General features: G+C 41.4%; 1 protein-coding gene across 2 annotated transcripts in view; it reads left to right on the top strand.

The window, feature by feature from the left end:
• The window catches only part of LOC120516843 (3-oxo-5-alpha-steroid 4-dehydrogenase 2-like), a 99,401-nt gene that overhangs the window by 41,316 nt on the left and 31,811 nt on the right, over positions 1-26,274 (top strand). The window contains exons 1-2 of one of the 2 annotated variants that reach the window (XM_039738800.1): positions 2,832-3,147; positions 18,404-18,567. In XM_039738800.1, coding sequence (XP_039594734.1) covers positions 2,867-3,147; positions 18,404-18,567 — 445 coding nt within the window. In that variant the 5' untranslated portion in view covers positions 2,832-2,866. Of the gene's footprint in view, positions 1-2,831; positions 3,148-18,403; positions 18,568-26,274 lie in introns of those variants that run through there. The other variant, XM_039738801.1, reaches the window with a different exon arrangement.

Raw genomic sequence — 26,274 nt, 5'->3', positions numbered from 1 at the left:
TCCAAAGTCTTCATTTTGTTTTTCTTCAGCCATTCAGAGGTGGATTTGCTGGTGTGTTTTGGGTCATTGTCCTGTTGCAGCACCCAAGATCGCTTCAGCTTGAGTTGACGAACAGATGGCGGACATTCTCCTTCAGGATTTTTGGTAGACAGTAGAATTCATGGTTCCATCTATCACAGCAAGCCTTCCAGGTCCTGAAGCAGCAAAACAACCCCAGACCATCACACTACCACAACCATATTTTACTGTTGGTATGATGTTCTTTTCTGAAATGCTGTGTTCCTTTTACGCCAGATGTAACGGGACATTTGCCTTCCAAAAAGTTCAACTTTTGTCTCATCAGTCCACAAGGTATTTTCCCAAAAGTCTTGGCAATCATTGAGATGTTTCTTAGCAAAATTGAGACGAGCCCTAATGTTCTTTTTGCTTAACAGTGGTTTGCGTCTTGGAAATCTGCCATGCAGGCCGTTTTGCCTAGTCTCTTTCTTATGGTGGAGTCGTGAACACTGACCTTAATTGAGGCAAGTGAGGCCTGCAGTTCTTTAGACGTTGTCCTGGGGTCTTTTGTGACCTCTCGGATGAGTCGTCTCTGCGCTCTTGGGGTAATTTTGGTCGGCCGGCCACTCCTGGGAAGGTTCACCACTGTTCCATGTTTTGCCATTTGTGGATAATGGTTCTCACTGTGGTTCGCTGGAGTCCCAAAGCTTTAGAAATGGCTTTATAACCTTTACCAGACTGATAGATCTCAATTACTTCTGTTCTCATTTGTTCCTGAATTTCTTTGGATCTTGGCATGATGTCTAGCTTTTGAGGTGCTTTTGGTCTACTTCTCTGTGTCAGGCAGCTCCTATTTAAGTGATTTCTTGATTGAAACAGGTGTGGCAGTAATCAGGCCTGGGGTGGCTACGGAAATTGAACTCAGGTGTCATACACCACAGTTAGGTTATTTTTAACAAGGGGCAATTACTTTTTCACACAGGGCCATGTAGGTTTGGATTTTTTTTTCTCCCTAAATAATTAAAACCATCATTTAAAAACTGCATTTTGTGTTTACTTGTGTTATATTTGACTAATGGTAAAATGTGTTTGATGATCAGAAACATTTTGTGTGACAAACATGCAAAAGAATAAGAAATCAGGAAGGGGGCAAATAGTTTTTCACACCACTGTAGATGATATTTTTGGTAAGCCCCTTAAATTAAAGATGAAAGTCTACACTTCAATCACATGATGGTCACTTTATTTTAAATCCATTGTGATGACACATAGACCCAAAATTATGAAAATTGTGTTGCTGTCCAAATCTAACTGAATTTCATGAAATACAGTATGTATGCTAATATTCCATTATATTTAACTTATTTATTTGCATATTTATTTGTATAAAGTATATTCGGACCCTTCGACTTTTCCACATTTTGTTATATCCTTGTGTTTAAATCATTTAAATTTTTTTCCCTCATCAAGCCACACTCAATACAACAAAATGAGAAAGCAAACACAGAATTCTTAGAATTTTTTGCAAGTTTATTGAAAATGAAAAACTGAAATATCACATTGACCACATGACCCTTTACTCAATACTTAGTTGAAGCCCCTTTGGTAGCAAATCCAGCTTGGAGTTCTCTTGGACACTTCAAACTTCACATGCAGACCTGGATTTGGGGATTTTCTGTCATTCTTCTCTGCAGATCCTCCCAGGCTTTGTCAGTTGGATGGAGACCATCGCTGGACAACTGCTTTCACGTCTTTCCAGAGATCTTTGATTGGGTTCAAGTCTGAGCTCTGGCTAGGCCACTCATGATTATTGCCAGAGTTGTTTTTGCATTGAGCTTAGGGTCTACTGGACCTTTGGTCCAGTCTGAGGTCCAGAAGGCTGTGGATCAGGAATATCTCTGTACTTTGTTCAGTTCAGTGTCCCTCAACCCTGACTAGTCTGCCAGTCCCTACTCCTGAATAACAAGTCCCTGGTGTGATACCACCATACTTCACCATTGGAATAATGTTGCAGAGGTGATAAGCGGCGCCTGCTTTCCTCCAGAAATGATGCTCATCATGACTTCATCAGAACAGAGGGTCTTATTTGTCACAGTTTGAGAGTCCTCAGACAATGTCTATGTCTGTGTCTATCTGGCCAAACTGGGCTCTTGGTCGCCTCCTTGCACTTCTCTCCTGGTTACTCAGTTTGGTCAGGTGTCCAGCTGTAGGTATTGTCGTGGTTGTTCCACACTTCCACATAAGAATTATGAAGGCCACTTGTGGTCTTAGAAACCTTTAATGCTGCAGAAGGGTTTTTGTAGCCTTCTCCGGATCTGTGACTGGACACAATCTTGCCTCAAAGCTCTGCAGGAAATTCCGTTGACCTCATGGCTTATTTTTTTCTCTGAAACACATTGTCAGCCGTGGGACCTTCTATGGACAAGTGTTTGCCTTTCTTAATCATGTCCAATCAATTAAGGTAACCACAGGTGGACTCCAAACAAGGCATTGAAACATCTCAATGATCATCAATAAAATTGGATGCACCTCAGCCACAGTTTAAGGGTCTGAGTATTTGAGTCAATGTGATATTTCCAAATTTGAAAAAAAAAATCTAAAATCCTACTTTGACATTATATATATTACCAACACTCGGTGTCTTATCTATTATAATTTATTATGCAAAGCTTTCGCCGTTATGAAAATAATAAAGAGAGCAAAAACAAAAAAAAAGCAAGTTATTCACCGCATTCCTTGTTGGCGTCTAAAGAGGAAGCTCTTTGCTTTACGAAACGTGATGTCCAACCGTCACATTAATTGAGCAAACCACCAGGCCGATCCGCGCTAACAGACCAGCAGGCGACTGGCTACAGAGCGGCTGGCAGCCATGCAGTGTTGCGAGGGTCTCGTCATCGCCTATACTACGGCTCTCGCTTTCGCAGGCGTCTTGTTCTGTTACCGACAGGTGTTTGTACGCAATGCCTTCAGTTACGGGCGCTACATAAAAACGATTGCCGGAGGTACTGAACTTGGGGCAAAAGTCGCCTGGTTCATCCAGGAGCTGCCTGCTTTCCTGGCCCCCGTCCTTCTGTGCTGCTATAAAATGACGCCGAGCCCCGTCGCCGCCAAGATGCTGCTCGGGATGTTCTGCGGGCATTACTTTCAAAGGTACGTGCTGGGGCGCCAACGCTGTAAAGGCTGGCACTGAAAACGAGGAGCTGTTTAGGTTGATGTAATATTTAAATGTGTGTTGATATGAGCTAGCGCGTCAGCTCAGGCTCTCGACTCCGGCGTCCATCAGTGTGGAGTTGGCAAGTTCTGCCAGTGGACCTGTGCGTGCGTGTGTGTGTGCGCGAGAGAGACAAAGGAGAGAGCGAGTGTGCGAATGCGCGAGTGTGTGTGAGTTTCCCATCTCAGTACTCCCTTAAAAATAAAAGTGCCAGCGTAGCTCTTTTTAGCGATGTCACATCAGAGCAATTTCTTTGTTCCTAAAACACCCGTCCACATGAAGGTTTCAGAAAGAACCTTTACTTATTTAGATCTGTAAGGCTTCATGTAGTAAACAAGAATGAATAGATGGTAATAGATTTGTGAAATACCAATAGGTCATGATTGCTGCATTCAGTTAGGTCCATATATATTTGGACAGTGACACAATTTCCACATTTTGTCTCAGTATGCCACCACAAAGGATCTTGAGAAAAGCCAAGCAAAATGACACTTTTCATTGGCTAACTAAAAAGATTACAATATATAAGCTTTCGAGGCAACTCAAGCCCCTTCTTCAGGCAAGATGTAATGGGGCATGAGTTGCCTCGAAAGCTTATATATTGTAATCTTTTTAGTTAGCCAATAAAAGGTGTAATTTTGCTTGGCTTTTCTCTACATTCATAATGGCTAACACGGTACAACACCCTAGTATTACCACAAAGGTTCTGAAATGAAGAAATCATTACATGATTGAAGTGTAGGCATCAATGCAAAGAGTTTAACAGAAATATTTTATGAGCCATTTAAGAATGGCAGCCACCTGTCGTGTGGGAATGACCTGCACCTGTGAAGTCTGTTCACCCAGTCCTTCCATTATGGCCGGGTATCAGTCCTTCCTTTATCGGATGCCTGTCCTTCCTTTCTGGCACCCAGACCCTTTATCAATAAATGAGTATCTATCTCCAAGTTTAATATAAGTGAGTAAGAACAGCAAAGTCTCCTTCCTGTGGATGCATCTCTGAGAGTAACGGCTCTGTTGGTAGAGAAGTAAGGGGCACAATATGGCAGGATTAGCTAAAATGGAAAAAATGCCATCTTGGCACAATAAACATCCAAAAAAAGCCACATGTTTTATACCTATTATTTTTATTATTAGGAATAACATGTATGTAGTTAAGCACTGTATGAAATCTTGCTAAAAAATGTCCAAAAAGAGGAATATGAAAAGTGCTGTAGGCCATCAACACATCTGTCCACCCTTGAACTGGAGCAGTTTACGGCCATTTTTGAAATTTATAGGAATTAGAGCTTTACTCAAAAATATCTCAAAATAGCTTCCAGTCCATTTTCAGATATCCAAAACACATTTCAATACAGTATATCTCAAAATATCTTCATGCTCATCTTGAAATGTCTCAATTGCCTTTCAAGATATTTTAAAATAGCCAGAAGTCCCTTTGAAACAATTGGAAATTTAACAAGAAGGGATTTTTTAGATTTCTTAAAATATCTGTGTCACATTTATTTATTTCAGACTAGGGGGCTCTGACCCCTGCTTGCTTCGCTCGCCAAACCCCGTGCTTGGATAATCGGATATACAATTTTAAAAGCTTTTTTTTTTTCCTTTGGAATTGTTTCAGTTTCATTATTTGAACTTTTACTTCAAAACTCTTTCAGGGCTGATGTTGACTTTTGTCAAAATTCAGGGGTAGAGGACAGTAATCAGCTGTAAACTGCAACAAAACTCACCCTTGCGTTTTAGTTCGACTCTCTTTGCTAGAAGGAATGTTACATTGCTTTGTTGATTTAATCTCGATGCCCTACGCGTGCCTGAGTAGCGAAGAGCAAACAACCTCTAAAATGGCATCAACATCTGGCAAGAGACCAAAGCGAATGTACAAAGCAAAATACTCCATGGACGTTTTACGTAATTTCGTTGAATAGGACTCTGACTTGATGCAAGTGATCTGGAGATGGATATTGAAAACGAAAGTGAGGTACCAGCATCATCTGATTGGTCGCCAGTTGATTGTGGTGCTGAACACTTTGTGTAGCTGATGCGCCTATAGCAGTGTTCACCTGGGAGGACCACCACTTATGATGACAGGAGATGCAAACCATATTGCATCACACTGTGACTGCCACCCACCTACTGTGTGAAGACAGGCAGGCAGCCAGCTCACTGTGCATTCCTGATGATTATCGAGACGCCCCCGTGCAGCCACTGCTGCCAGAGATGCTGAACATGCGTCAACAACAGCCACAGCACACAGCAACAGACGTTTTATGTTGATTTATGTGTGAAACCAGTGCACTGTGTGCTTTTCAGAAAACTGATTTTTTTGGAAAAAATATTCAGCCCTCAAAGAGTTAAAGCTTCAGTAAAAACAATATTTGAAATTTCATTTTCTTCAAGATTGCATTGAATTTTGATTCTGTTTTTGGAGATACATTGTGACAACGCAACGTATAACTGTCCGTGAGTGAATATCGTTTCTTTTTTTCTAATTAATAATCTACAGTAAGTTTTTCAAATGTTTGTCCTTGTGATTTGTTAATTGTCATAGCAAAAACTATTCTCACGGGAAACTGTAAACATTTTAATACAAATGGCATATCAAGATCTCCTTTGGTGTCTAATACTATTCGTGGAATATACAGTATACTACATTACCTTTCTTGTCACCTGTTGAAATTTACATCGCCTCTCAGTGATCATAAATATACACCTGACCGTATTGTGTTTTCTTCTAAATTAAACCTGTTGTTGCTTTAACTGTTGAGGGACCACAGATTCTCATAGCGTATGGTCCATTATTGTGTAAATCTGTTTTGAGCATTGAATGATGCGAAGGCGTAAAGATTATTGTAGACTCGTATATTTCGCCTGTAGTGTTTGTGGATTCTGTGGTGGGCTGGCGCCCTGCCCGGGGTTTGTTCCTGCCTTGTGCCCATTGCTGGCTGGGGTTGGCTCCAGCAGACCCCCGTGACCCTGTTTTCGGATATAGTGGGTTGGGAAATGACTGGCTGACTGTTTGTGAATTTCACTTTCCCCAAACATCAAATCTTTTCATTCTCTTGGATACGCCTCCTCATTGTGTGCTATGCACCAGCAACTTCACGTCTCTGCCGCTTGCGTATGTGGATTTCACATTTTTATTTCTCATGGATATACCTCTTCATTGGGAACAAACACTACTTTTCCCTGATGGCAATACAAATTAGATGATCTACAAGTCTCTGACTTAAACTTCAAATCCTTACAATATTTCCATACTTCTGACATATCACCTCTGTCCATAAATTCGATCTCTATTAGCCTTTCCATTATTTCATGAGTAATAATTTCTCTATTTTAGCGCTAATGCGATCTTTATCTTTTTTTGATACTTTTGAATTTTTCTGCTTTTATATTCTGTAACTTGCTCTGCATGTATATCGTGCCTACGTTTTTTTTGTGTCTTTTGAATTCCACAGTTTTCATTATTTCTAACCTGCTCTACATGTGTTTCGCCCCTTCGTTTTTGAACTACTTGATGACGTTTTACTTTGTTTTCTACTCTTTTATTTCTGACCTCGCTTTGTCCTGCTATTGTTTCAATTAAACCTGGTCCGTGATGATTATTTTCCCTTTTTTTGAGTAATAATTTCCTTTTGTTTGCACTAATGTGATCTTTACTTCCTATTTTTTGATACCAGAGTGCGACCTCTGCGTCCGACTCGAAAAGAGAAGAAGTAAAAAAAAACAGACTGATGTAATAAAGTGTCACAAAAGTTTTACTTGAACAATCGCCGACTTCGTAACCCCAAACACAACCTTCTAGAACCCTCCCCAACCTCTCAATACCCCACTGTCAGTCTTCCGTGTTGTACTCCGCCCTCCCTCAATTGGACCGAACAGTCACTCAAAAAAAGGCTTCAACCTGGCTGGGATGCTACAATACTTTCGAATTTTACTGCTTTCATATTCTTTACCTTTCTCTGCATGTGTATCGCACCATCGTTTTACTGAGCCTTTCGAATTCCACTGCTTTCATAATCTCTTATCTGCATTTTTTTCTCTCCAACGCTTTTAGGTCTCTTTTCTCCACACTGCTCTTTCATCTTCGCTTAGTCATTGATGTTTCATCTAGAACGTATTGTCCTTATATGCTTTATATGAGCTGAGAGCACAGGGTCTGTGTCTGCTACATGCCTTTACACGACTAAGTGTTTTGTTGCCCGTGGTCTTATTTGATATTGGTTGTAAGTAGGGCATGTCTTGCAAGAGTCTCATGTTCCACATCCCCGCGAGACAGTCCTGGGACAATCTCTTGGCACCAAGTCTCATGTTTACGGTCCCCGCAAGACCCTCCATGGACAATCTCTTTCGTCTCGTGGGTCTTTTGAGTGTCTTCCAAGAAGATCACGTCTCGTCTCCCTGGTTTTCCTTTCCAAGTTTTTTTTTTATAATAGAGAGATATCTTAAAATGCATTGAAGTTCAGTTTGAGATCTGACAAAATGTATTTGAGATATCTTAATATACATGTATTATATTTCAAAATATATTGCAGATATGTTAATATGTTGGGATATCTGGAAACAAATTGATAATGCATTATAAAGCTTATAAAAGTCCAGAGAAGAGCGACTTGGCTGATTCCAGGACTAAAGGGGATAAGTTTTTAGGAAAGATTACAAGACCTGAGCCTTTAAGAGGAGGCATGATTGAAGTGTTTAAAATTATGAAGGGAATTAGTCCAGTAGATAAAGACTGTGACTTTAAAATGAGTTCATCAAGAACATGGGGACATTGTTGGAAACTTCAGGTCAGGTCAGTTTGGGGAGCATGCACCGGTACAGCGCATTGCCGCAGCCACCAAACGACAAAACAGCTTGGGATCCCAGCTGGTGACTCCCCAGGCAGACAAGTGGTCCAGTCCCACCCCCCTACCAGAATGACCCTCTATCTGCCGCTGCCAGGTGTTATGTGGGCATCACCTTGGCCTGGTCCAGTCACTCATGTCATCAGCAATGAGAATCCTGTGAGCCGGATCACCCTTGTGGATTCACATCACATGGCCATAGTGCTGTAACTGATGCTAACTGACAATGCAGGTAATATACCTCATTTGGGACTCCGTGAGCAACTGCTCATCCAACGCAATGTCAAACTAGTGGTACCCAAGGATTCTCTGAAGAGACAAAGTACCAAAGGAGTTCAGTCTTCGTCTCAGGTTGCTGGATAGTGTCCATGTCTCACAACCATATAGCAAACGGGGAGCACCAGGAGTGTAAAGAGTTGGGCCTTCGTCCTTTTGTAAAGATATCAGGAGCGCCACACATCCCTTTCCAGTGACCTCATACCCCCCACCTCCCCCCAAACTCTCCCAAACAGTCTACTGACTTCATAGGAAGATTCATTAAAGACATGAAAGCTGCTGCCAAGGTAAGTAAACCTCCTGATGTGTCTGACTTTCTCTCCCTAGACAGACACACTGCTGATGGCTGTGCCCAAGAGGTCATTAAAGGCCTGGATCTTGTTTTTTATTCAGGACACTCATAAACGTAGACACTCAGACTCACTCCTTGCTCAGGCTCTCTAGAGCCTTCATTAACTCCACGAAGATCACAGCATCATCAGCAAAGTCAAGATCTTAGTGAATTTTTCTTTAACCAACAGAAGCCCCATAGCCGTTGGAACAAACAACCAGTCAGTGCAAGAATAGAACGGAGAAGGAGCAAGAACACACCATAGAATCAACCGGGGAAAATGCAGAGGTTCTGCTTTCACTTTGCACAGCACGCACAGTACCAGTGTACAGGCCGGCCATGATATCCAGCAGCTTTGTGGGGATCCCGCAAAGTCTCAGGATGTCTCACAGGCAGCTCGACCAACTGAGTCGAATACTTTATGAAAATCAACAAAAGCTGTAAAATAAGGACCTTATGACCCTTTGGAAATTTGGAAATTTATTTAGAGTAAATTTTACACAAACCTTTAAAAATTTCTTCCTCACACAGAAAGCCTCTGAGACATGGAATATGTTTTCAGGTAGAGTGGAAGAGAGGATGACTTTAGGAGCCTTCATACCTTGACTAGATGTTATTTTGAGGGGTTTAGGTGGATAGAACTGTTGAGCTTTGTTGTGCTGAATGGCCTGTCCTCTTCAAATTGTTCTAATGTTCTAATGTTATAATGCTGTTCCTCAGTTTCTTCTTGTTGGCCCCATTGTATCACCAAGGATCCTGAGTTATATTTGTTAAGGATCTCTTTGTATACCACATTGTGAGTTCGGCCCTCCGATTGTAATATGACCAAGCTGTGTGCTGAACTTACTCTTGAGCATGCAACGTACAGTTGGCCATGTGAACAGTAATCTTGTTTCAAATCTCACAGCTTGGATTGCTGCTGTCATAATCGGTTTGAGTGTCATGGTTTGTTTCAATTACGACAGTATTTGTAGAACTTGTGTTGAAGTGACATTCGGCATCTGTCAAGCGTTGTAAGCATACAACCAGTTTCATCGATAACTTCACATCCAGCTTTTGAGAGTTTAAACATTCATAAATATGAAAGTGTCCACTACTGAAATCGTTACCTGTCAATTTAAGATGTTTAAGAAGCATTGGCGGTTGTCCAAAGGTTTAAAATATTTGGCCATTTCGGTACACCTGAAAGCGACAACCGAACAATTCAGCGGCAGCCATCAACTCACATGCAGATGCATAGGTGAAGGGCTTAAGCATTTCACTCTTCTAGTGCTCCTGTGTAGTATAATTATCTCCTGTACCGTCATCAGTCCACACCTTGAACCTGTCCCAGTCATTCAATACATAAGACACAAAGTTCCTCCGGATATCAAGAGTGAGCCTGATATGGCCGTACAATATGTAACAAAGAGAATGGAAAAGGAGGTGCCATCTCCGGGCATGGAAACCACTGGTAAGTGACAGTTCTTTGATCGATGGTGATCACCTCGATAGACATGTTAATGGGGGTACAGTTGGAATGATAAAGGAAATGGGTACCTGAACAATGTAAAGTAAGTCTAAAATACCTACACAATAACTAGAATCGTAAAAAATGAACAATAAAACAGCAGAAAAGCCATGGATTAAATAAAAAGGCTGCAGTTATCAGCAGGGAGATGTGAATCCCGTGGCGAAGCAAGGAAGGGAATTTAGAGACTGGAGCGACGGACGGCCTTATATAGGCAGGCAGCCAACAACGTGGGAGGCGTTGGAATGGGGGACCCAACGCCGCCTCACATGGTGACTGAGCTGCAGGCTATGGACGTATATATGTACGTAAGTAGGATTCAGTTAGTGTTGGGAACCCGCGTACCAAAGTTCTTGAAGATGGGCCCATAAGTAACAAAGACCGTTGAAAAGTTCAATATGGCGGCCGACAGTGGCATCATACCACTGAAATAAGTACGTACATCAGTTTTGGTTAGCGCAGGGAAGTCACCTACCAAATTTCGTGAAGATGGGGCTATACATAAGAAAGTTCAACATGGCGAACGTTGTCAACCGTTATGACCGTTCCGCGTAGAATTTCGAAAAGAAACCTTCTTAACTTTTGTAAGTAAGCTGTAAGGAATGAGCCTGCCAAATTTCAGCATTCTACCTACACAGGAAGTTGGAGAATTAGTGACGTTGGAAAGTTCAATATGGCAGCCGACAGTGGCGTCATACAACCGAAATAAGTACGTACATCAGTTTTGGTTAGTGCAGGGAAGCCGCCTACCAAATTTCATGAAGATGGGGTCAGCCTTCTACCTACATGGGAAGTTGGAAAATTAGTGACTTTGGAAAGTTCAATATGACGGCCGACAGTGGCGTCATACCATCGAAATAAGTATGTGCCTGTACATTGTTTTCGGTTAGCGCAGGGAAGCCGACTACCAAATTTCGTGAAGATGGGGCCATGAATAAGAAAGTTCAACATGGCGGACGTTGTTGACCGTTATGACCGTTACGTGTAGAATTTCGAAATGAAACCTGCTTAACGTTTCGAAGTAAGCTGTAAGGAATGAGCCTGCCAAATTTCAGCCTACTACCTACACGGGAAGTTTAAGAATTAGTGGAGTGAGTGAGTGAGTGAGTGAGGGCTTTGCCTTTTATTAGTATAGATTAGTTATAATGATAAACAAAGACCTATGATATTTGAGAAATATTGCACGACTGGAAGTGGTTCTGATGACCTTTTCCTCTATTTCAGTATATGATAAAGTCGAGGGGAGCACACTCCTGATTTTTCTCTTTGCTATTCTCCCATAAAGCATCAGTTGTTGGCTGCACAGTCTCTCTAGTGTGATCCACTGTAGCTTGCAACTCCTTCAGAGTTCTCTTTGGTCTTTTGCTGGCCTCTCTCACTAGTTGTCTTCTTGCTGATCACTCCATTTTTGTAGACAGCCTGCTCTAAGCTGGTATACAGTTGTGCCATACTGTTTTCCATTTTCTTAATGACCGATTGAACACGTTACTTGGATATTTTCTTGTCTCCATCCTCTGACTTGTGTTTTTCAGTCACTTTTTCATCGGGTTGGTTAGAATGTTCTTTTCTTTTCTTTGTGCAGTCTACCATATTTGACTTGTCACAAGTTGGACCTTCCACATTCAGGAGCAGTTGTACTACAGTCAACTGAAACCCAAACAGGTGACCTCCGTTTCACTAATTCTGAGATGGGCTGCACTGCTGAGGATTTAGGGGTGACATATTAAAGGGGGTGAACATGTGATACAATCCATTCACTTTTTCTTTTATAGTTGTAATTAATTTAGACCACTTTGCAGAGATGGTGGTGCAGTGGTAGAGCTGCTGCCTTGCAGTAAGGAGACCAGGGTTCTCATCCTGAGTGCTCCCTGTGTGGAGTTTGTATGTTCTCACCATATCTGTGTTTGCTCAAGTATCTTCTCACTGTCTAAAGATGTGCAGGGTAGGTGAATTAGTGACACTCCAGTTAAGTCCATAAGTGTTTGGACTGTGTTTTGTTTTGGTATAGATGTATATTACTTTACTTTCCCATTTTGCATTCTTTATTGTGTATTCTTTGTCAGAATGCCTCACATCCCATAGACCTGCCACAGTTTATAAGATATTGTACTTTATAAGTTCTCCCACCCTCCCTTCTACATCTGTAACCTCAAGCTATTAGGTAGAGTAAAAAAACTAACCGGAGTTAAATTAAACATTCAAATAATGTATTATTGATAATATTCATGATAATGATAGATAGATAGATTCTTTATTAATCCCAAGGAGAAATTCACATAATCCAGCAGCAGCATACTATACAATGCTATATAAACAATATTAAATTAAAGATTGATAAAAATGCAGGTATAACAGACAGTAACGTTGTGTAATGTTAACGTTTACCCCCCTGGCTGGAATTGAAGAGTCGCATAGTGTAGGGGAGGAACGATCTCCTCAGTCTGTCAGTGGAGCAGGACGGTGACAGCAGTCCGTCGTTAAAGCTGCTCCTCTTTCTGGAGATGATCCTGTTCAGTGGATGCCGTGGATTCTCCATGATTGACTGGAGCCTGCTCAGCACCCGTTGCTCCACCACAGATGTCAAACTGTCCAGCTCCATGCCTACAATAGAGCCTGCCTTCCTCAACAGTTTGTCCAGGCGTGAGGCGTCCTTCTTCTTTATGCTTCCTCCACAGCACACCACCGCGTAGAAGAGGGTGCTTGCCACAACCATCTGATAAAACATCTGCAGCATGTTATTGCAGTTGTTGAAGGATGTCAGTCTTCTAAGGAAGTATAGTCAGCTCTGTTCTTTCTTACACAGAGCATCAGTATTGGCAGTCCAGTCCAATTTATCATCCAACTACACTCCCCGGTAGGTTTGCACCCATTGCACACAGTCACCTCTGATGATCACGGGGTCCATGAGGGGCCTGGGCCCCACCACCAGCTCCTTGGTTTTGCTGGTGTTGAGTTGTAGGTGGTTTGAGTCACACTATTTAACAAAGTCCTTGATTAGGTTCCTATACTCCTCCTCCTGTCCACTCCTGATGCAGCCCACGATAGCAGTGTCGTCAGTGAACTTTTGCACGTGCCAGGACTCCGAGTTTTATTAGAAGTCCGATGTATATAGGCCGAACAGGACCGGAGAACGTACAGTCCCCTGCAGCGCTCCTGTGTTGCTGACCAGAATGTCAGACCTGCAGTTCCCTAGACGCACATACTGAGGCCTGTCTGTAAGATAGTCCACGATCCATGCCATCAGGTGTGAATTTATTTCCATCTCTGTCAGCTTGTCCCTAAGGAGCAGAGGTTGGATGGTGTTGAAGGCGCTAGAGAAGTCCAGAAACATAATTCTAACAGCACCACTGCCTCTGTCCAAGTGGGAGAGGGATCGGTGTAGCATATAGATGATGGCATCCTCCGCTCCCACCTTCTCCTGGTATGTAAACTGCAATCATATCTTGTTTGCTTCATTTCAAATCCATTGTGGTGGCATATAGAGCCAAAAGTCTGAAAATTGTGACACTGTCCAAATACTCATGGACCTGACTATACAGTGGTGTAAAAAACTATTTGCCCCCTTCCTGATTTCTTATTCTTTTGCATGTTTGTCACACAAAATGTTTCTGATCATCAAACACATTTAACCATTAGTCAAATATAACACAAGTAAACACAAAATGCAGTTTTTAAATGATGGTTTTATTATTTAGGAGAAAAAATCCAAACCTACATGGCCCTGTGTGAAAAGTAATTGCCCCTGAACCTAATAACTGGTTGGGCCACCCTTAGCAGCAATAACTGCAATCAAGCGTTATGATAACTTGCAATGAGTCTCTTACAGCGCTCTGGAGGAATTGTGGCCCACTCATCTTTGCAGAATTGTTGTAATTCAGCTTCTTTTGAGGGTTTTCTAGCATGAACCGCCTTTTTAAGGTCAAGCCATAGCATCTCAATTGGATTCAGGTCAGGACTTTGACTAGGCCACTCCAAAGTCTTCATTTTGGTTTTCTTCAGCCATTCAGAGGTGGATTTGCTGGTGTGTTTTGGGTCATTGTCCTGTTGCAGCACCTAAGATCGATTCAGCTTGAGTTGACGAACAGATGGCCGGACATTCTCCTTCAGGATTTTTTGGTAGAAAGTAGAATTCATGGTTCCATCTATCACAGCAAGCCTTCCAGGTCCTGAAGCAGCAAAACAACCCCAGACCATCACACTACCACCACCATATTTTACTGTTGGTATGATGTTCTTTTCTGAAAGGCTGTGTTCCTTTTACGCCAGATGTAACGGGACATTTGCCTTCCAAAAAGTTCAACTTTTGTCTCATCAGTCCACAAGGTATTTTCCCAAAAGTCTTGGCAATCATTGAGATGTTTGTTAGCAAAATTGAGACGAGCCCTAATGTTCTTTTTGCTTAGCAGTGGTTTGCGTCTTGGAAATCTGCCATGCAGGCCGTTTTTGCCCAGTCTCTTTCTTATGGTGGAGTCGTGAACACTGACCTTAATTGAGGCAAGTGAGGCCTGCAGTTCTTTAGACGTTGTCCTGGGGTCTTTTGTGACCTCTCGGATGAGTTGTCTCTGCGCTCTTGGGGTAATTTTGGTCGGCCGCCACTCCTGGGAAGGTTCACCACTGTTCCATGTTTTTGCCATTTGTGGATAATGGCTCTCACTGTGGTTCGCTGGAGTCCCAAAGCTTTAGAAATGGCTTTATAACCTTTACCAGACTGATAGATCTCAATTACTTCTGTTCTCATTTGTTCCTGAATTTCTCTGGATCTTGTCATGATGTCTAGCTTTTGATGTGCTTTTGGTCTACTTCTCTGTGTCAGGCAGCTCCTATTTAAGTGATTTCTTAATTGAAACAGGTGTGGCAGTAATCAGGCCTGAGGGGTGGCTACGAAATTGAACTCAGGTGTGATACACCACAGTTAGGTTATTTTTAACAAGGGGCAATTACTTTTCACACAGGGCCATGTAGGTTTGGATTTTTTCTCCCTAAATAATAAAAACCATCATTTAAAAACTGCATTTTGTGTTTACTTGTGTTATATTTGACTAATGGTTAAATGTGTTTGATGATCAGAAACATTTTGTGTGACAAACATGCAAAAGAATAAGAAATCAGGAAGGGGGCAAATAGTTTTTCACACCGCTGTAAATTGGCCAATGAGTGTTTGATATGTGTGTGTGTGTTCACCCTACAATGTGTGTATTAATGTTAGTTACAGTTTGGTCCATAAATATTTGGACAGAGACAACTTTTTTCTAATTTTGGTTCTCTACATTACCACAATGAATTTTAAATGAAACAACTCAGATGCAGTTGAAGTGCAGACTTTCAGCTTTAATTCAGTGGATTGAACAAAAAGATTGCATAAAAATGTGAGGCAACTAAAGCATTTTTTTAACACAATCCCTTTATTTCAGGGGCTCAAAAGTAGACAAATTAAATAACTGGAAATAAAATGTTGATTTCTAATACTTGGTTGAAAACCCTTTGCTGGCAATGACAGCCTGAAGTCTTGAACTCATGGACATCACCAGATGCTGGGTTTCCTCCTTTTTAATGCTCTGCCAGGCCTTTACTGCAGTGGCTTTCAGTTGCTGTTTGTTTGTGGGCCTTTCTGTCTGAAGTTAAGTCTTCAACAAGTGAAATGCCTGCTCAGTTGGGTTAAGATCAGGTGACTGACTTGGCCATTCAAGAATTTTCCACTTCTTTGCTTTAATAAACTCCTGGGTTGCTTTGGCTGTATGTTTTGGGTCATTGTCCATCTGTATCATGAAACGCAGCCCAATCACTAGCTGGATTTGAGCAGACAGTACGTCTCTGAATACCTCAGAATACATTCGGCTGCTTCTGTCCTGTGTCACATCATCAATAAACCACTAGTGTCCCAGTGCCACTGGCAGCCATGCACGCCCAAGCCATCACACTGCCTCCACCGTGTTTTACAGATGATGTGGTATGCTTTGGATAATGAGCTGTTCCACGCCTTCTCCATACTTTTTTCTTGCCATTATCCTGGTAGAGGTTGATCTTGGTTTCATCTGTCCAAAGAATGTTTTTCCAGAACTGTGCTGGCTTTTTGAGATGTTTTTTTAGCAAAGTCCAATCTAGCCTTTCTATTTTGGAGGCTTATGAGTGGCTTGCACCTTGCAGTGCACCCTCTGTATTTACTTTCATGCAGTCTTCTCTTTATTGTAGACTTGGATATCGATACGCCGACCCCTGGAGAGTGTTGTTCACTTGGTTGGCTGCTGTGAAAGGGTTTCTGTTCACCATGGAAATGATTCAGTGATCATCCACCACTGTTGTCTTCTGTGGACGTCCAGGTCTTTTTGCGTTGCTGAGTTCACCAGTGCTTGCTTTCTTTTTCAGGATGTACCAGACTTTAGATTTTGCCACTTGTAATATTGTAGCAATTTCTCGGATCTGTTTTTTCTGTTTTCACAGTTTAAGGATGGCTTCTTTCACCTGCATGGAGAGCTCCTTTGACCACATGTTGTCTGTTCACAGCAAAATCTTCCACATGCAAGCACCACACCTCAAATCAACTCCAGGCCTTTTATCTGCTTAATTGATAATGGCATAACGACGGACTTGACCACACCTGCCCATGAAATAGCCTTTGAGTCAGTTGTCCAATTACTTTTGAGCCCCTGAAATGAAGGGATTGTGTTAAAAATGCTTTAGTTGCCTCACATTTTTATGTAATCTTTTTGTTCAATCCACTGAATTAAAGCTGAAAGTCTGCACTTCAACTGCATCTGAGTTGTTTCATTTAAAATTCATTGTGGTAATGTAGAGAACCAAAATTAGAAAAAGTTGTCTCTGTCCAAATATTTATGGACCTAACAGTATACTGCGTCTACTTTCCAGTGCTCCAAATGTACAGATTTAGGGCACTGTACTTTCACTTTACAAACTAAGGTGCCCCATAACGCCCCCATATGCTCAGCTTACCCCCAACATGGGTGGCTGCCTCATTCAATCAAAATGAGACTTCAGTACAACTGCTTTATAGCCAAGCCAAAAGAGCCAAGCCTTTTAAGTCAAAGGAGATTAAGAGGAGACATGATGGAAGTGTTTAAAATTATGAAGGGCATTAGTCCAGTGGATCGAGACGGTGACTGTAAAATGAGTTCATCAAGAACTCGAGGACACAGTTGGGAACTTGTTAAGGGTAAATTTTACACAAACAGGAATTCTTTCTGCGCAGAGAGAGCCATAAACACTTGGAATAAGCGACCAAGTAGTTTGGTAGACAGTAGGACTTTAGGGGCCTTCAAGACTCGACTTGATGTTATTTTAGAAGAATGAAGTGGACAGGACTGTTGTTGAGCTGAATGGCCTGTTCTCGGCTACATTGTTCTAATGTTCAGACAAGACCACTTCACATTTACTTTCATTCAGCTGGAGGAAATGATTTCCCAACCAGCCTTTAATCTTTCCCAAGCATCCAAAAAGGGTCTTCAAAAATAATAGTGAAAGGAGATCTTGTGTTTCTTAATGATCTAACCCAAGGGTAGTCTATGGCGTCTCATAAGCAGTATTCATATCCCATAAGGTCAAAACAGCACAACAAGTAACAAGTCATTTGTGACCTTCAAAAGAGCGGACTTGGCACTATGAAAAGCTTTGCATCCTGACTGAAATGATTCCAGAATATCACCATTAAGCTGAAAAAATTAGCAACCTTTTCATGAATAAAATGCTTGCATCTGCAAAGAGGAATATTTGAGTGTTCTTCAAGGAGCGACAATGAGGTTTATTGAGGGACAGCAATGCTTTTTCAATCATGTTCCAATCCAGGCTTTGCTAGACTCAGTGCCAGGGTCTGAAGACCACATGGATGGGCCAGGGCTACTAGATGGTGTGCCCACTTCTCAGACTTTCCCACTGCACAGATGTCTACAGTGTGTCGAAGTGATTGTAACTTGAAACTTGTCATCCGTTATGAGTGTGGTATAACAAAAGAAGAAATCCGCAACGTGGGAAAATATTTCCATTCAATTTGTTTTCCTGTTTAGGGTAATTTTTCACAATTTTTCCTCCTGTATAACATCAAGTTGCACCACATGGTTAATTTGAGCAGTTTCCAGTCTGACTCAGTGACCATAGTTCTCCAAGTTAACTGCTGGACAGCTCAGGATTGTTTCATCCTGCTTTGTCTTCTGAGATTTCTTAAATGCTGTCAGATGTGGAATGAACGAATCTGACGCTGTGAAATTCTGTTTTGCGTTTAGGACCTTCATCTACTCCCTGTTGACCCGGGGCCGACACTCCCCTCTTGACATTGTGATTGCTGCCATCATCTTTTGCACCATGAATGGCTTCTTTCAAGGACACTATCTGCTCCACTGTGCCATCTACAGTGACGCCTGGCTCACGGATATCAGATTCATCCTTGGTATGGAATCTCTTTGTCACGCATGATAAGTCTATTGGCACTAAAGAGAAAAAGAATTTTTTTGTGCTATAAATGTAATGATATAACTATACGATAAGCCAAGATCAATGTCACAGAAATGGTGCTGGCTGTGTCCAGGCTCCAGATACAGATGGCTGTACATTATTTTCTTGTTATAACTGATTTTTGCTATTGGGTCTTAAGTTGCCCTGCCTTGCATCCATTAGAGTCCAGGACATGGATAAGAGATTGAATGGATGAATGTTTTTTCTGAGATTGATTAGGATTTGGGCCAAGGCAGTGTTTTATCTTCTCCCTATGTTTGTTCCTTTTGCCAGGTAATCCGATTTTCCTCCCACTTCCCACAAACTGGCATCTTCACCTTAACCCAGGCCAAGTCAGTGTGGTTATGTGAGTGAATGTGCCCTGCGTTGGACTGGTGTCCCAATGGCCTCTGACTGACGGCGCCATCAAAAACATTGGACTAAAATTTAAACAATTTTTATTAGCCAATTATTGAAAATACATTTAGAAGAATAATTTATAGTCTGTTCAGTTTTATTGCTTAAGTTACACTCCAAAGGATACCGAAGCATCAATTGTATGAAAAAAATAAGGTTAGGCTCCAGCAGGATGTCGGCTTCGGGGAAAGATGGGGTTGAGTGGATGCACTGGGCCTCCGCTTTTGCTCCTTAAGCCTCAGTAATGATCCTTCCACAGGTTCATCTATGGAAACCTTGTTAGGACGTTTACTTTCTCTATAGTTAAATTTGATCATCATCTGGGTGCTCCGTCAGAGGCCACGATCTGCTGCAGCAGGGCCAAATACAGTGGTGTGAAAAACTATTTGCCCCCTTCGTGATTTCTTATTCTTTTGCATGTTTGTCACACAAAATGTTTCTGATCATCAAACACATTTAATCATTAGTCAAATATAACACAAGTAAACACAAAATGCAGTTTTTAATTGATGGTTTTTATTATTTAGTTAGAAAAAAAAATCCAAACCTACAGGGCCCTGTGTGAAAAAGTAATTGCCCCCTGAACCTAATAACTGGTTGGGCCACCCTTAGCAGCAATAACTGCAATCAAGCGTTTGCGATAGCTTGCAATGAGTCTTTTACAGCTCTGGAGGAATTTTGGCCCACTCATCTTTGCAGAATTGTTGTAATTCAGCTTCTTTTGAGGGTTTTCTAGCATGAACCGCCTTTTTAAGGTCATGCCATAGCATCTCAATTGGATTCAGGTCAGGACTTTGACTAGGCCACTGCAAAGTCTTCATTTTGTTTTTCTTCAGCCATTCAGAGGTGGATTTGCTGGTGTGTTTTGGGTCATTGTCCTGTTGCAGCACCCAAGATCGCTTCAGCTTGAGTTGACGAACAGATGGCCGGACATTCTCCTTCAGGATTTTTGGTAGACAGTAGAATTCATGGTTCCATCTATCACAGCAAGCCTTCCAGGTCCTGAAGCAGCAAAACAACCCCAGACCATCACACTACCACCACCATATTTTACTGTTGGTATGATGTTCTTGTTCTAAAATGCTGTGTTCCTTTTACGCCAGATGTAACGGGACATTTGCCTTCCACAAAGTTCAACTTTTGTCTCATCAGTCCACAAGGTATTTTCCCAAAAGTCTTGGCAATCATTGAGATGTTTCTTAGCAAAATTGAGATGAGCCCTAATGTTCTTTTGCTTAACAGTGGTTTGCGTCTTGGAAATGTGCCATGCAGGCCGTTTTGCCCAGTCTCTTTCTTATGGTGGAGTCGTGAACACTGACCTTAATTGAGGCAAGTGAGGCCTGCAGTTCTTTAGACGTTGTCCTGGGGTCTTTTGTGACCTCTCGGATGAGTCGTCTCTGTGCTCTTGGGGTAATTACTCAATTACTTCTGTTCTCATTTGTTCCTGAATTTCTCTGGATCTTGTCATGATGTCTAGCTTTTGAGGTGCTTTTGGTCTACTTCTCTGTGTCAGGCAGCTCCTATTTAAGTGATGATTCTTGATTGAAACAGGTTTGGCAGTAATCAGGCCTGGGGGTGGCTACGGAAATTGAACTCCGGTGTGATACACCACAGTTAGGTTATTTTTTAACAAGGGGGCAATTACTTTTTCACACAAGGCCATGTAGGTTTGGATTTTTGTTCTCCCTAAATAATAAAAACCATCATTTAAAACTGCATTTTGTGTTTACTTGTGTTATATTTGACTAATGGTTAAATGTGTTTGATGATCAGAAACATTTTGTGTGACAAACATGCAAAAGAATAAGAAATCAGGAAGGGGGCAAATAGTTTTTCACACCACTGTAAGTACCTCACTAAACCGTCCAAGGGTGACATGCACAGACGGCAAAGACTTAGTCAGCTTGAGCTCATGACCTGCACTTTATTGGGAATTCCTCATTCTTGGGGAGCAATTTCAAGCCCCAGTCACCCAACAAGAAAGAGGGTCAGCAGTTTACCTGGGTGGGCACACATTCAGTGTGGCACACGTGCATCACCAGACATCTAAAACATTACCAGCCTATTATAGCTCAATCATATGTTTCTCTGCTACATGGTAGGCCCTCCAGTATTTTTTTTTGTGCTGCTCTGGTCCACAGATGGGGGCAGATAAACCACACATGTAGCAAAATGGGTTACGGTTTTGTAACAGCGGATCAGTATGCTGCTGCTGGATAATGTGAATTTCCTCTTGGGATTAATAATCTAGTATCTATCTATCTATCTATCTATCTATCTATCTATCTATCTATCTATCTATCTATCTATCTATCTATCTATCTATCTATCTATCTATCTATCTATCTATCGGAATGTAATTTAAGCAGGATTTACAGTACATATGTTTTAGAAATGAATGGTTTTTGCCAAAAGCAACAATCCAAACAGTTTCTACGTTGCATTATCCCCATCTGTTTTAGCTAGAATGGTTCAGCCCGGTCCTTCCCAAGTTGAACCATAGGTCTTGCTAGGGAACACTAGACACGATTTTGTTTTGCTTAAATTGAAATGTCGAACTTGAGCAGAAAAGTAAAGAAAGGCAAGAAAGTTTGAGCAAGATAAGTGAGGGTGACAGTTGCTCACCCAATTTTTCTCAAGGAAAGGTCAGTTTATTAATGTTAGTCAGTTCTTTATACTTGGTGCATATGAACTGGTATAAAAATTGTTCAATCTAACCCAATAGCAAAAAGTTCAAGAAAATGTAATTAAAAGCTAGTTCAAATAAGCCATGCTGGCATATGCTTATCATTAAGTAATCCACAAGGAATGTGTGGTATGGCAGTAAATTGAAAACGCTGCATTTCTGTTGCTAATGATGCTAATGCTGGACCGCATTATTATGAGAGTGTCTGTGAGCTAACGACACTCATGCAGCTCGCTAGAACAGCGCTGCCCTAGTGTCACACACCTAGTGTTGTTATATTGGATAGTAAGTATTAGGGCTCTTGGATCGAATGTCACTATCTAAATATGATTTGAATTCATTTGAAAAAGGATTTGAAGGCAAAAGCTGTTATTTGATTGTTTGTTTTACCTCGCACTGATCTTGGCATCAAGTAATTCCAGATATATTTAGCAAAGCTGTGGTATTCTGTGGATCTGTTTTTGCACAACACTTCCACAATCAGCCTTTTTTGTAACTTGAATGATTATTTTATTATCTTCATTAGTAAAACTTACAAACAGACCCCTTCATAACGAAGATTAGGACAGTTGTTGTTTTTTTTTTGTTGTTTTTCCTATTCCACCACCCCACTTTTTTGATCAAGAAGTGTACTCAGGGCATTTTTTCTAAACATTCCCTCTGGTACCCTAAAAGGATCATTCTGCAATTGATCCTGTTCCATTTTGCTCATAAACAGAAAATTCCTTTCAGTTGGTTTATGCTAAGACGTTGTCATTATTTAAAAAGGGAATATAACTGTCATAATTATAATTTGGGTGGCATGGTGATGCAGTGGTAGCTGAAGTTTTCATCCTGGGTCCTCCCTGCATGGAGTCAGTATGTTCTCCACATGTCTGTATGGGTTTCCTCCTGTTGCTTTGGTTTCTTCTCACTGTCTAAAATCAATCAGCTTAGGTGAAACGGCGATGCTAAATTGTCTCTAGTGCGCGTTTAGTGTGTGTGTGTGTGTGTGTGTGTGTGTGTGTTTATTTACCTTGCAATGGACTGGCACTCTGTCCAGAGTGTGTTATGCCCTATGCTAGCTGAATAGGCTCCAGCTTCCACCATGACCCTGGTCTGGACTAAGTGGGCTAGAAGATGACATGACAATTCTGATTTTCCTTTTCTATTCACCTTGATAAAAGGATATGTGTCTGTGTGTCTGTCTGCTTGCTGTGTCTCTGTCATTCCAACAGGGGCGCATCACAAACATTAACACCAATCTCGTACCAAATATCATCTATCAGAGATTTAAGCATTGCATGGTGTACCGCAAACGTTAACACTGAGGTCTGCATGGTTTACTTAGGTTTCAACCCATAAACATTTTTAGCAATAAAAAACATTGCATTTGTCATTTCAATAATGGCACGTGGCAAACATTAACTGTTTTTATGGATCCTATACCAAATGACATACACTCACCTAAAGGATTATTAGGAACACCATACTAATACGGTATTTGACCCCTTTCGCCTTCAGAACTGCCTTAATTCTACGTGGCATTGATTCAACAAGGTGCTGAAAGCATTCATATTGATAGGATAGCATCTTGCAGTTGATGGAGATTTGTGGGATGCACATCCAGGTCACGGCTCCGTTCCACCACATCCCAAAGATGCTCTATTGGGTTGAGATCTGGTGACTGTGGGGGCCATTTTAGTACAGTGAACTGATTGTCATGTTCAAGAAACCAATTTGAAATGATTTGAGCTTTGTGACATGGTGCATTATCCTGCTGGAAGTAGCCATCAGAGGATGGGTACATGGTGGTCATGAAGGGATGGACATGGTCAGAAACAATGCTCAGGTAGCCCGTGGCAGTTAAACAATGCCCAATTGGCACTAAGGGGCCTAAAGTGTGCCAAGAAAACATCCCCCACACCATTACACTACCACCACCAGCCTGCACAGTGGTAACAAGGTATGATGGATCCATGTTCTCATTCTGTTTACGCCAAATTCTGACTCTACCATTTGAATGTCTCAACAGAAATCGAGACTCATCCGACCAGGCAACATTTTTCCAGTCTTCAACTGTCCAATTTTGGTGAGCTCGTGCAAATTGTAGCCTCTTTTTCCTATTTGTAGTGGAGATGAGTGGTACCCGGTAGGGTCTTCTGCTGTTGTAGCCCATCCGCCTCAAGGTTGTGCGTGTTGTGGCTTCACAAATGCTTTGCTGCATACCTCGGTTGTAACGAGTGGTTATTTCAGTCAAAGTTGCTCTTCTATCAGCTTGAATCAGTCGGCCCATTCTCCTCTGGCCTCTAGCATCAACAAGGCATTTTCGCCCACAGGACTGCCGCATACTGGATGTTTTTCCCTTTTCACACCATTCTTTGTAAACCCTAGAAATGGTTGTGCGTGAAAATCCCAGTAACTGAGCAGATTGTGAAATACTCAGACCGGCATGTCTGGCACCAACAACCATGCCACGCTCAAAATTGCTTAAATCACCTTTCTTTCCCATTCTGACATTCAGTTTGGAGTTCAGGAGATTGTCTTGACCAGGACCACACCCCTAAATGCATTGAAGCAACTGCCATGTGATTGGTTGATTAGATAATTGCATCAATGAGAAATTGAACAGGTGTTCCTAATAATCCTTTAGGTGAGTGTATAACAGAGACATGGTGCAGCATAGTGCACTGCAAACACTATTGATGACTATGTGGATTATTTAGATTTCAACCCGTCTTAGACCAGCTCAAACAACATCGTTTTATTACAATAACAACTAGTATTATTATAATGCATTAAAGTCCTCTCTTTACAGAAATTCTTCGGTGTCAGTAATGGATGCAGTGGAAGAAATCAACATATTAATTAAAGAAATAAACTTATCCTCTAATAGGACAAGTTTGAAAATCGTTTTTAAGTCAGAAACCAGACAGAAGGAAACCAGTTCATTGTGTCTTTATTTACCCCTCAGCAAATGATGAAGAAGGAGGATTCATCACAGTGGTCTGTTACAGAAAGGTCAAAAGAATAAGGGGAGAAGTCCACTTTTTAAACAATTGAATTTTCCTTAATAGTGCTGCTGGATACATACATTTACTCTGATTGGTTCATTGGTCTAAACCCAAATGACTTATTAAATTAAGTCTATTCTATTACACTCTTGTTCTTCTTATACCATTTAGGTTCAGCTATTATCCTTAAAATCTCTATGTATGTGACAACCGTCCAGTCTTGTTGTTTACGAGTACATTTTGTGTATTACATCAACCTTTCTCCTACTACAATCTTGTCTTTTATTCGCATAACCATTTCAGCATGTAGTAATCAAGGAGACACTACGATTCACAACACCACAAGGACAGTGATTTGTTTATTTTTGAAGAGGGAGCTCCAGGAACGCACCCAGCCTTTGCCCGACTCGCACCACTCATACATGGAGACACAGAAACAATGAGATTAAATAATAATCAACATGAATATATTAAACAAAAATAGCAAGAGAATTCTAATCAAACAACAAACAAAAACAATCCCTCCCCTACTTCCAAATATACCACAGCCCGAAAATAGCAACAAGACAGAAAAACACAAAGTGCAATACACTGTCCAAAAGAAGTAGCAACCAATGATGTGGAATGAAGGAGAAATGATAATGCAGGGAGCAGCTTGCTTTATGTAAAATATACAGTAAACAGTCCTACCGGTATTCCTGATGCAATGAGGGGTGATGAAATGGGGAGCACTCGCTTCTCCAAAGCATGGTGAGTAATCCAACTCAGTACTCACACGACAGACAAGCATGGGACAATCCATACATTCATAAAGGTGTGGTAACCCAGGACAAAACAATAATCCAAAGACAGTAATATTGATGACAAGACAGATGGATTAACTCTGACACAAACTCCAGCCCCTCCACTGTCTAGCCAGATTCCCTTTAAAGGGCCCACCAGTCTATCGTCTCCCCAGTAGATCCTGCATCCTCCGTAGATGACCAATCAGGAGGGACCGCGAGGAGTTGTAGTTCTTAATTTACGTAGCGCTGCTATGAGTAGTTCTCTTCATGTTATTTCTAAAACAAGTGCTTATATATTTCAAAATGCTTAACTATTGTTACCTCTAAATTATTCTCTCACGATACTTAAGCTACCTCCACCAACATACGATTTCACAGAATCAGTCTCCATCCAATGTCCTCTGTCCTATGTGACTCTTGACTTGGCACATAATGCCTAAAACAATAAAAAATAGAAAATATTCAGGCCACCTTTATTACAATTTTGCTCCATCTGTAAAGGAGAATAAAGACTATTTAGTTTAATCCTGGCTCTCTATCGCACTTACTAATGACTAAAGTTGTTGCCTGTCAAAGACAGGTAATAGAATAATTTAGAAAATGTATGCTAGTTCTTGCCCAACATGTACTTTCAGCATCTTTCCCCTGTATTCATGCAGATGTGAACGTCTCTTCACTGGTGCTCCCAGAAAGCATACTTTTCAGATGCTGTCATCAGTTTCAAGGCACCTTTCTTACCCCCTGTTCAGTTTTAGACTTTCCGTCTTTGAAGACGACTCCCT

The sequence above is a fragment of the Polypterus senegalus genome, chromosome 16 (genome assembly GCF_016835505.1).
Source record: "Polypterus senegalus isolate Bchr_013 chromosome 16, ASM1683550v1, whole genome shotgun sequence".
NCBI classification, from domain to species: domain Eukaryota; kingdom Metazoa; phylum Chordata; class Cladistia; order Polypteriformes; family Polypteridae; genus Polypterus; species Polypterus senegalus.
Note: the sequence above shows the minus strand (reverse complement) of the source record. Positions and strands in the feature narration are given on the sequence as shown.